This window comes from Mesoplodon densirostris, assembly GCF_025265405.1.
Source record: "Mesoplodon densirostris isolate mMesDen1 chromosome Y unlocalized genomic scaffold, mMesDen1 primary haplotype SUPER_Y_unloc_2, whole genome shotgun sequence".
Lineage (NCBI taxonomy): Eukaryota > Metazoa > Chordata > Mammalia > Artiodactyla > Ziphiidae > Mesoplodon > Mesoplodon densirostris.
This window is the reverse complement of record NW_026778237.1, coordinates 246,115-258,340: the sequence shown is the minus strand read 5'-3', so window position 1 is coordinate 258,340 and position 12,226 is coordinate 246,115. Positions and strand designations below refer to the sequence as shown.

The following is a 12,226-nucleotide window of genomic DNA, read 5'->3' as shown; positions in this document are numbered from 1 at the left end:
ATCCTGATCCACTGATCTATCTTTCTGTTTTTGTGCCAGTACCACACTGTCTTAATTACTGTAGCTTTGTAGTATAGTCTGAAGTCAGGGAGCCTGATTCCTCCAGCTCCGTTTTTTGTTCTCAAGATTGCTTTGGCTATTTGGGGTCTTTTTTTTTTCCAAACAAATTGTGAAATATTTTGTTCTAGTTCTGTGAAAAATGCCAGTGGTAGTTTGATAGGGATTGCATTGAATCTGTAGATTGCTTTGGGTAGTAGAGTCATTTTCACAATATTGATTCTTCCAATCCAGCAGCATGGTATATCTCTCCATCTATTTGTATCATCTTTAATTTCTTTCATCAGTGTCTTATAATTTTCTGCATACAGGTCTTTTGTCTCCTTAGGTAGGTTTATTCCTAGATATTTTATTCTTTTTGTTGCAATGGTAAATGGGAGTGTTTTCTTGATTTCATTTTCAGATTTTTCATCATTAGTGTACAGGAATGCCAGAGATTTCTGTGTATTAATTTTGTATCCTGCTACTTTATCAAATTCATTGATTAGCTCTAGTAGTTTTTTGGTAGCATCTTTAGGATTCTCTATGTATAGTATCATGTCATCTGCAAACAGTGACAGCTTTACTTCTTCTTTTCCAGTTTGGATTCCTTTTATTTCCTTTTCTTCTCTGATTGCTGTGGCTAAAACTTCCAAAACTATGTTGAATAAGAGTGGTGAGAGTGGGCAGCCTTGTCTTGTTCCTGATCTTAGTGGAAATGGTTTCAGTTTTTCACCATTGAGGACAATGTTGCCTGTGGGTTTGTCATACATGGCCTTTATTATGTTGAGGAAAGTTCCCTCTATGCCTACTTTCTGCAGGGTTTTTATCATAAATGGGTGTTGAATTTTGTCGAAAGCTTTCTCTGCATCTATTGAGATGATCATATGGTTTTTTTCCTTCAACTTGTTAATATGGTGTATCACATTGATGGATTTGCGAATGCTGAAGAATCCTTGCATTCCTGGAATAAACCCCACTTGATCATGGTGTATGATCATTTGATGTGCTGTTGGATTCTGTTTGCTAGTATTTTGTTGAGGATTTTTGCATCTATGTTCATCAGTGATATTGGCCTGTAGTTTTCTTTCCTTGTGACATCCTTGCCTGGTTTTGGTATCAAGGTGATGGTGGCCTCGTAGAATGAGTTTGGGAATGTTCCTTCCTCTGATATTGTTTGGAAGAGTTTGAGAAGGATGGGTGTTAGCTCTTCTCTAAATGTTTGATAGAATTCACCTGTGAAGCCATCTGGTCCTGGGCTTTTGTTTGATGGAAGATTTTTAATCACAGTTTCAATTTCAGTGCTTGTGATTGGTCTATTCATATTTTCTATTTCTTCCTGAGTCTGTCTTGGCAGGTTGTGCATTTCTAAGAATTTGTCCATTTCTTCCAGGTTGTCCATTTTATTGGCATAGAGTTGCTTATAGTAATCTCTCATGATCTTTTGTATTTCTGTAGTGTCAGTTGTTACTTCTCCTTTTTCATTTCTAATTCTATTGATTTGAGTCTTCTCCCTTCTTTTCTTGATGAGTCTGGCTAATGGTTTGTCAATTTTGTTTATCTTCTCAAAGAACCAGCTTTTAGTTTGGTTGATCTTTGCTATCGTTTCCTTCATTTCTTTTTCATTTATTTCTCAGCTGATCTTTATGATTTCTTTCCTTTTGCTGACTTTGGGGGTTTTTGGTTCTTCTTTCTCTAATTGCTTTAGGTGCAGGGTCAGGTTGTTTACTTGAAATGTTTCCTGTTTCTTAAGGTGGGATTGTATTGCTCTAAACTTCCCCCTTAGAACTGCTTTTGCTGCGTCCCATAGGTTTTGGGTCGTCGTGTCTCCATTGTCATTTGTTTCTAGGTATTTTTTAATTTCCTCTTTGATTTCTTCAGTGATCACTTCGTTATTGAGTAGTGTATTGTTTAGCCTCCATGTGTTTCTATTTTTTACAGATCTTTTCCTGTAATTGATGTCTAGTCTCATAGCATTGTGGTTGGAAAAGATACTTGATACAATTTCAATTTTCTTAAATTTACCAAGGCTTGATTTGTGACCCAAGATATGATCTATCCTGGAGAATGTTCCATGAGCACTTGAGAAAAATGTGTATTCTGTTGTTTTTGGAGGGAATGTCCTATAAATATCAACTAAGTCCATCTTGTTTAATGTATCATTTAAAGCTTGTGTTTCCTTATTTATTTTCATTTTGGATGTTCTGTCGATTGGTGAAAGTGGGGTGTTAAAGTCCCCTACTATGATTGTGTTACTGTCGATTTCCCCTTTTATGGCTGTTAGTATTTGCCTTATGTATTGAGGTGCTCCTATGTTGGGTGCATAAATATTTACAATTGTTATATCTTCTTCTTGGATTGATCCCTTTATCGTTATGTAGTGTCCTTCTTTGTCTCTTCTAATAGTCTTTATTTTAAAGTCTATTTTGTCTGATATAAGAATTGCTACTCCAGCTTTCTTTTGATTTCCATTTGCATGGAATATCTTTTTCCATCCCCTTACTTTCTATCTGTATGTGTCTCTAGGTCTGAACTGGGCCTCTTGTAGACAGCATATATATGGGTCTTGTTTTTGTATCCATTCAGCCAGTCTGTGTCTTTTGGTGGGAGCATTTAGTCCATTTACATTTAAGGTAATTATTGATATGTATATTCCTATTCCCATTTCCTTAATTGCTTTGGGTTCGTTATTGTAGGTATATTCTTTCTGTTGTGTTTCTTGCCTAGAGAAGTTCCTTTAGCATTTGTTGTAAAGCTGGTTTGGTGGTGCTGAACTCTCTCAGCTTTTGCTTGTCTGTAAAGGTTTTAATTTCTCCATCAAATCTGAATGAGATCCTTGCTGGGTAGAGTAATCTTGGTTGCAGGTTTCTCTCCTTCATCACATTAATTATGTTCTGACACTCCTTCTGGCTTGTAGAGTTTCTGCTGAGAGATCAGCTGTTAACCTGATGGGGATTCCCTTGTGTGTTATTTGTTTGTTTTTCCCTTGCTTCTTTTAATATGATTTCTTTGTGTTTAATTTTTGACAGTTTGATTAATATGTGTCTTGGCGTATTTCTCCTTGGATTTATTCTGTATGGGACTCTCTGTGCCTCCTGGACTTGATTAACTATTTCTTTTCCCATATTGGGGATGTTTTCAACTATAATCTCTTCAAATATTTTCTCTGTCCCTTTCTTTTTCTCTTCTTCTTCTGGAACCCCTATAATTCGAATGTTGGTGCGTTTAATGTTGTCCCAGAGGTCTCTGAGACTGTCCTCTGTTCTTTTCATTCTTTTTTCTTTATTTTGCTCTGCATCAGTTATTTCCACTATTTTATCTTCCACCTCACTTATCCGTTCTTCTGCCTCAGTTATTCTGCTATTGATCCCATCTAGAGTATTTTTCATTTCATTTATTGTCTTTTTAATCGATGCTTGATTCATCTTTAGTTCTCCTAGGTCCTTGTTAACTGTTTCTTGCATTTTGTCTATTCTATTTCCAAGATTATGGGTCTTGGAAACAGAATCTTGGATCAGCTTTACTATCATTATTCTGAATTCTTTTTCAGGTAGACTGCCTATTACCTCTTCATTTGTTAGGTCTGGTAGGTTTTTATCTTGCTCCTTCACCTGCTCTGTGTTTTTCTGTCTTCTCATTTTGCTTATGTTACTGTGTTTGGGGTCTCCTTTTTGCAGGCTGCAGATTCGTCGTTCCCGTTGTTTTTTGTGTCTGAGCCCTGTGGCTAAGGTTGTTTCAGTAGGTTGTGTAGGCTTCCTGGTTGGGGGGACTAATGCCTGTGTTCTGGTGGTTGAGGCTCGATCTTGTCTTTCTGGTGGACAGATCCACGTCTGGTGGTGTGTTTTGGGGTGCCTATGGCCTTATTATGTTTTTAGGTAGCCTCTCTGCTAATGGGTGGGGTTGTGTTCCTGCCTTGCTAGTTGCTTGGCATAGGGTGACCAGCACTGTAGCTTGCTGGTCGTTGACTGAAGCTGGGTGCTGGTGTTGGGATGGAGATCTCTGGGAGATTTTCGCTGCTTGATATTATGTGGAGCTGGGAGGTCTCTTGTGGACCAGTGTCCTGAAGTTGGCTCTCCCACTTCAGAGGCACAGCACTGACTCCTGGCTGCAGCACCAAGAGCCTTTCATCCACCCGGCTCAGAATAACAGGGAGAAAAAGTAGAAAGAAAGAATTAGTAGAAGAAAGAAAGAGAGAGGGAAAGAAAGGAAGAAGGGAAGAAAGGAAGGAAGAAAGAAAGAAAGGAGGGAGGGAGGAAGGAAGGATGGAAAGAAAGAAAGAAAGGAGGGAGGGAGGGAGGAATGAAAGCAAAAGGAAGAGTGAATGGAAGAAGGGAGGGAGGGAGGAAGGAAGGAAAGAAAGAAAGAAAGACAGGAGGGAGGGAGGGAGGAAGGAAAGAAAAAGAAAGTGGAAAGAAGAAGGGTGGGAGGGAGGGAGGGAGGAAAGAAAAAGAAAGAAGGAAAGGAGGAGCGGAGGGAGGGAGGGGGGAAGGGAAGGTAGAAAAAATAGAGCAGGTAAAGTAAAATAGAATAAAGTATGAAATATAGTAGCGTTATTAAAATTAAAAAGTAATTATTGAAAAAAATAACGGACCGATAGAACCCTGGGACATATGGTGGAAGCAAAGCTATACAGAGAGAATTTACACAGAAGATGACACATACACATTCACAAAAAGAGAGCAGGGGAAAAAATCAAAAATCTTGCTCTCCAAGTCCACGTCCTCAATTTGGGATAATTCGTTGTAAAAAGAGGAAATGGGCGAGAAGTCTGAAATCTTGCTCTCTAAGTCCACCTCCTTAATTTGGAATAATTCGTTGTAAAAAGAGGAAAAGGGGGGAAAGTCTTAAATCTTGTCCTCAAAGTCCACTTCCTCAATTTGGGATGATTCGCTGTCCATTCATGCACTCCACAGACGCAGGGCACATCAAATGGACCGTGGAGCTTTAATCCGCTGCCTCCGAGGCTGCACAGAGAGAGTTCCCTGTCTCTGCTCTCACAGCTCCCGGGTCTCAGCCTTGGACCTGGCCCCGCCTCTGCGCGTAGGTCGCCGGAGGGCGTCCGTTCTTTGCTCAGACAGGACGGGTTTAAAGGAGCCACTAATTCGGGGGCTCTGGCTCACTCAGGCAGAGGGGAGGGAGGGGCGCGCAGTGTGGGGCGGGCCTGCGGCGGCAGAGGCTGGCGTGACGTTGCAGCAGCCCATGGCGCTCCGTGCGCTTTCCCGGGAAAGCCGTCCCTGGGTTTCGGGATCCCGGCAGTGGCGGGGTGCACAGGACCCCCGGAAGGCGGGGCGGACAGTGACCCGTGCTCGCACACAGGCCCCGCGGTGGCGGCGGCAGGCGGCGGCGGCCGCCCACGCCCGTCTCCGAGGTCCACGCCTTACCCGCGGCTCGCGCCTGTCTCCAGCGCTTCCCCAAGCAGCCGTCTTAATGCCCTCTCCTCGCGCACCAGGAGACAAAAGGGAAAAAAGTCTCTTGCCTCTTCGGCAGCTCCAGACCCTTTCCCCGGACTCCCTCCGGGCTAGCCGTGGTGCACTAACCCCTTCAGGCTCTCTTCCTGACGCCAGCCCCAGTCCTCTCCCTGCGCTCCGACTGAAAGCCGATACCCGAGCCTCAGCTCCCAGCCCCGCCCGCCCCGGCGGCCGAGCAGACAAGCCTCTCGGGCTGATGTGTGCCTGAGGGCACCGATCCTCTGTGCCAGAACCTCTCCGCTTTGGCCTCCGCACCCCTGTTGCTGTGCTCTCCTCCACTACTCTGAAGCTTTTCCCCTCCGCCACCTGCAGTCTCCGCCCGCGAAGGGGCTTGTAGTGTGTAGAAACCTTCCCTCCTTCACGGCTCCCTCCCACTGGTGCAGGTCCCGTCCCTATCCTATTGTCTCTGTTTATTCTTTTTTTCTTTTGCCCTACCCAGGTATGTGGGGAGTTTCTTGCCTTTTGGGGGGTCTGAGGTCTTCTGTAAGCGTTCAGTAGGTGTTCTGTAAGGGTTGTTCCACGTGTAGATGAATTTCTGATGTATCTGTGGGGAGGAAGGTGATCTCCACGTCTTACTCTTCCGCCATCTTCCTCCGGGCCGATTTACAATATTGTGTTAATTTCTTCTGTACAGAAAATTGATTCAGTTATACATATATATATTTTTTCATATTCTTTTACATTATGGTAAATCACAAGATATTGAATATAGTTCCCTGTGCTATACAGTAGGAACTTGTTATTTATCCATCGTCTCTATAATAGTTTGCATCTGCTAATCCCAAACTCTCATTTCTTCCCTCCCCACCGCCCTCCCCCTTGGCAACCACAAGTCTGTTCTCTATGTCTGTGAGTCTGTTTCGTAGATAAGTTCATTTGTATCATATTTTAGATTCTACATATAAGTGATATCATATGGTATTTGTCTTTCTCTGTCTGACTTACTTTACTTAGTGTGGTCATCTGAAGGACCATCCAAGTTGCTGCAGATGGCATTATTTCATTTTTTTATGGCTGAGTAGTATTCCTTTGTATATATCTACCACATCTAGAAGGTCATTCTTTAAATGTTTTTTGGACTGCACTGAGAGAGTGGCCATTGTCTGGGGTACCAAAGACCACCTCAGGTTCCATTATTCCCTAGAAGGACTCAGTACTCAGAAAACCTGTTATATTCACAATTATAGTTTGTTACGGTGAAAGGATATAGATTAAAATCAGCAGAGGGAAAAGGCATGTAAGGCAGAGGAGAGATTGGGCATAGCATGTAGTTTTCTTCTCCTGGTGAGTCATAGAGACAGCTCTTAATTCTCTTAGTAACAATGCATAACAACATTCACAAAGTACTGCCCACCAGAGAAGTTCACACAAGCCTTGGTGTTCAGGGGTTTTGTTCTGGATCAGTCTGCCTGCATGACTGCCCACATGGCTGACCCTGGTTTCTCACTCTTTAGCTTCTCTGGAGGACAGGCTGATACTGTGTGGCCCAAGGTCCCCACGATAAGTCAAATTGTTAGCATAAGTTATCTGGTGTGGCCACAGACACTCTTAAGAGGTAAGATATTCCAGGGACTTAGAGGTTATTTTCCAGGAATCAGTCAAGGGCCAAACCTGTCTTTGGAATGTGCAGAGTTTGGACAACCCAGACCTGCTAAGTTCATCCTTTATTGCCCAGTGGATTTAATAAAGGAAAACGGAGCAGAGTTTTAAGAGGAAGTTGACCAATGGGATGTACTGCTCAGAAAGAATAAATAGGATAAAAATGACAGTCTATCAAGTTTGACCATCAGTAGGTGGCTACCGACCTTTGCAGGAGTAGTGTCTTTGGAGGGGAAGAGGGAAAGCCACACTGTAGAGGCATCAGGAGGGAAGAGAACAGAGCCCTGGGGACAGCCCCTATAGGCCATTATGAAAAGTTTGCTCGAAGTGGGAAGGGAAAAGATAGGGTGAAATCTAGAAGGAGATACACGAAGAGCAGAGTACCAACCAGTGGTGACAAGAAGAATGATCAGGATTCCATTTCTACTCTGTTTGTGAAATAGAATGTGTTACTTAGTTTAAGTAAAATCCTGTAATAGGCGTCAAACCAAAAAGCCAGGTCCTTAGTGTCAGATGTTAGATTCAGCATCTCTTCATTCACTCATCACACTTGAATCAAAGCAGAGCATCTTATATAAAATACATCCTGTGGACCTCCCTGTTGGTGCAGTGGTTAAGAATCTGCCTGCCAAAGCAGGAGATATGGGTTCGAGCCCTGCTCCATGAAGATCCCACATGATGCAGAGCAGCTAAGCCCGTGCGCCACAACTACTGAGCCTGCTCTCTAGAGCCCACCAGCCACAACTACTGAAGCCCGCGTGCCTAGAGCCCGTGATCTGCAACAAGAGAAGCCACCGCAATGAGAAGCCCGTGCATTGCAACAAAGAGTAGCCCCCACTCACCGCAACTAGAGAAAGCCTGTGCACAGCAATGAAGACCTAATGCAGCCAAAAATAATATATTAAATTATTAAATACATTTTTAAAAAGAATAGATACCTAAAAAAAGGATTTTTTTTTAACAAATAAATTAATTAAATAAATAAAGAAAATACATCCTGGGCTTCCCTGATGGCGCAGTGGTTGGGAGTCTGCCTGCTAATGCAGGAGACATGGATTCAAGTCCTGATCCAGGAAGATCCCACATGATGCGGAGCAGCTAAGCCCGTGCACCACAACTACTGAAGCCTGCGTGCCTAAAGCCTGTGCTCTGCAGCAAGAAGCCACCGCAGTGAGAAGCTACACACCACAACGAAGAGTAGCCCCTGCTTGCCGCAACTAGAGAAAGCCCATGCGCAGCAACAAAAACCCAATGCAGCTGTAAATAAACAAACAAACAAATAAATAAATAAATATATTTATAATGAAAATAAATTAATTAATTTAATTTAATACATCCTGAGACATGACTTTAGTTAAAAATATACGTTGGGCCAAGTTAATGAACTTCCTAACCATTCTTTCCCAATTCTAGGGCTGGTTTAGCACCGACGAACACCTTAATTCTAGTTTATTCTCACTGCAAAAAATTTGAGTCCATACACATCCAATCCACATATTTACACTGTAGTGTTTGTAGCATAGTTTGGGGATCATAACATTGAGTCATGCTGTAAAGGGTTGAGATCCCTGTTGGAGAATTGAAGTATGCTCTGCACAGCATTCGTAATTACCTCAATGTTTACAGAATTTATATACTGAGAAATATTTTACATAACTCAATAGCTTGCTGGGGTGTGTGCTATCAAAACAGTGCTTTTATTTAAATGCACATTTTTGAAAACATGCGCCCAAAGAGCCTGGCCTGTTAGAAGGATATGCAGGCCCAGCAGGGGCCTGAGGCAGGCACCTGTGCCCTGAACTTTTTCAGTACTAGGGCAAACCTTGATGGGGCATATTGGAGGGTGGGGAAGCCAAGTAGTCCAGACTAAATAATGCATTTCAGTTTATCAGTGTCATATTGGCTGTGGATATTTGTAGCAGATGTGAGTCTTACTCCATGAATTCAGGCATACAAGGTAAGTAACGTTGCTTTCTCTAAATCAAATTATATCTGAACCCAAAGCCCCATCCCACTAGGCTGTGTGGCGGGGGGGTGGGGCTGCTTGGGATTCAGTCTCCGTTATTTGCTCACACAGGGTTGAGTGAGGGCCACCCTCTCCAGGGTGGCCTAAGCATCTGAAAGGCTAAAAGTGGCAGAGACATTAAGAGAGGGGCAGCGCATCTTCACTTCATCATGAGGGCCCTGGAGACCCACATTTTCTGCACCCACGTAGTTCTTCAAGTCACTCATCTCTTGAATTTCCATGCCAGACTGGACCCAGAAAACTTTACTGAAGGTTTCAGGCAACAGTTTCCCACCCAGGGCTCTGCCACAAAGACACAGTGGTGTGGTTCCTAGTCCTGGAGAAACTCACTTTTCCCCTCATTCTTTCTTCTTCTACTCCTCACAGGCACCTCACTCCACCTTCTACTGGCTTAGTCTACTCAAGGAGGTTAAGCCTGCGGGTGGCAAATATCAGGAAGGGGATGTCTTGTAGAAAAGTCTACTTTTGATTTTTATATCCCAAATCTCCTTGATGAAAGAGAACATGAGAAGCCTCCCTCAATTTTTTTTGTTGTTCCAGACTTGGCAAAAATGCAGTGGAAAAACAAACACAAATTAGGATGTCAGTTGGTTATCCTGATATTTATTTTTAGTTATCTGGGAGTATCGGTCAGGGATTTTAGTGATGGGAAAGCCACCATATCCCAAGATCTAAACATGCCTCCCTTCATTATCCCACCCATTGCAGCTGTTGTGAGGGGTCTGCTTTTCAGCTCACTACTTTAAAAAATTATCCAAAAGGAACATATTTCTGAAAGCAGTTCCTTCCTGAGAAGAGACTAGGGGAGGAAGAGATTTCTATACCCAGTTATACTATCACTTGCTGCTCAGTGATAGCTTGTCTCCAGCCATTCTCAAGAAAGTGAATCCAGGGAGAATAAGAACAACAGATAGTAGCCTGGGCAGTGGGCATTCAGTCTGTCTTTGCCCCCATTTGTCCTTCTGAGGCTTCCACTTTTCTCTTTGGAGAGCCAGGGAAAGCCGGACACACTGGTCACCATGCAAGCCTAAAATTGCTTCATCTCTGCTGCTCTGAACACTGTTCTGTGATCATTTTATGTTCACAGGGAGTATTAAATTCCTTCTAGCCTGGTTTTTGAAAAGAAAATCGTATTTTTTTTTAGGTTTTTTTTTTTCCCTTTAATTGGGAATTACAGAATTTCCTCTTAAACCTGACTCTTCTCAGCTATCCAGGGCTTTCCAGGTTCTTTTAGGTATTGCAGTGACCCTGTTTTCTCTGAATGTAATTCACTCAGTGTAGATACCTGGCATCTGGAAAATATATTATTATATATTCAATGTCAAAGCCTGTTTCTATGCAACAGGGACATATGAATTTAGTCCAGTTTAATAGCTATTAAATAGTGGGACTTTATCATTGCTTTAAATATTTTGAAGTAATTTTTTATTCCCTCTACATTATTAGATCATTTCTGAAGCAGAACGTGGTAAGGGCAAAACTGGAGAAATTGCGGTGGATGGCATCTTGCTGGTTTCAGGCTTATGTCCAGATGGCCTTTTATCTGTTTCAGGCTTATGTCCAGATGGCCTTTTATCTGTGGATGATTGAGTGTTACTGTTGTCTTTTGTATCTTTATATTTGGCTTTTTATGTCAGTCCTCTGTTTTTTGACATTATATAATAGATCCTCCCTGTATTTTAGAAATACAAACTGAAAAATTGTGATGTATCAACAGAATCATTATTGTTAGATGCTTTTCTTGTACAAGATATGCCAATATTTGCTTTCAATATAATACCACTGTGTCTTCTCATTCATTTCTGAGTCTATAAAATGTGGATGTGTCAGTTCAGCCCTCCCCTCCAACCCCAGTATGTTTGATATGTCTACATGATTTGATGAACCACTTTATATAACATTTTGAGAATTACCAAAAAAAAAAAAAAAAAAAAAACACAGAGAAATGTTTAACTGTTTGACTTTTATGGCACTTATTGGAAAGTATAACATCACAGATAGACTTTTACCTAAGTGTCTTAGCCTGATCTTTTACAACCAAATTTGTATATTTAAATTCTTTGTAATAATAATATCTAAATAATCACCTTCTGTCATAGTTTAAGTATTTCTAAGTAAGAAAATGTGTTGTTGATCCTGTGTTTAATTACGTGTATGGTTATTTGCTTTGCTAGAAAATGTGATTTTCATTCTTTTCTCTATGGAAATACATATATATATATATATATATATATATATATATTTTTTTTTACTTACATTCTTAAAAATTCTTAAAATTACTTGCCATTATGGGGACACATGACTGCTTTATTAGGCCTCATAACTGCAATGCGAATTAGCTTAAGTTGTTTAAATGAAGGCCTCAGAGAAATACCTAAAACGAAATTATGCTAGTAGCCAGGTTCCAAAAAAGACTAATGCCTCCTTTTCTGTTTCTCTTTTCTTCTGAATTCAAGAACTGCTTTGTGTGGTAATGAATCCTGAGTGTATTCCCTTATGATGAAAGTATATTCTTAAGATTCTACATCAGAAAGAGGTTCAAGAGATCTCCCAAACAGAAAATTCCCCAGATACTCGCCTGTTAGCCTGAAAGCAATGAAGGCATTGAGCTGTAAAAGGAAGGAAAGCAAGAAGGTGTCCACTTATTAATCTTACTAAATTTGTAGCCTTACTCTTAGAGTTTTTTTATACTGAAACTCTTGGTAGTCCTTCTTCTTTTTCCTTTTTTTAAAAGTAATGTTTCTTCAACAATGTTCTCTTTAATACAGCAAACACATACAACCTTTTAAGATGGTAGGAAAAAATACATTGTTTTCCTTTAGTGTAAAGTTCTTTGGCCATAGAGTCTATACAGGACTGTAGCTGTATGTGTTAGGATAACTGCTAGTTATAGAAACCCCCAAAACAGTGTTTCTATTGAGACCAGATGGAGAGCTGCCTGGCTCAGTCAAATCAGCCCACAGAGTTGCAAGAGATAATAAAATAGTTGTGTTAAAATGTGAAAATTTTAGGTGCTTTGTTATACAGCAGTGGTTTCTAACACTGTGCTAGAACTTGAAGAAGGACACCCCCAACCCCATCCCCCATCTCTTCAGTG

General features: G+C 41.4%; 1 protein-coding gene across 1 annotated transcript in view; it reads left to right on the top strand.

Annotated features, from left to right (window-relative positions):
- The window catches only part of EGFL6 (EGF like domain multiple 6), a 46,200-nt gene extending 35,481 nt beyond the window's left edge, over window positions 1-10,719 (top strand). Inside the window, 2 exon segments of the mRNA XM_060088276.1 lie at window positions 1,185-1,193; window positions 10,589-10,719. Coding sequence (XP_059944259.1) covers window positions 1,185-1,193; window positions 10,589-10,719 — 140 coding nt within the window.
- The last annotated feature ends 1,507 nt before the right edge of the window (window positions 10,720-12,226 follow it).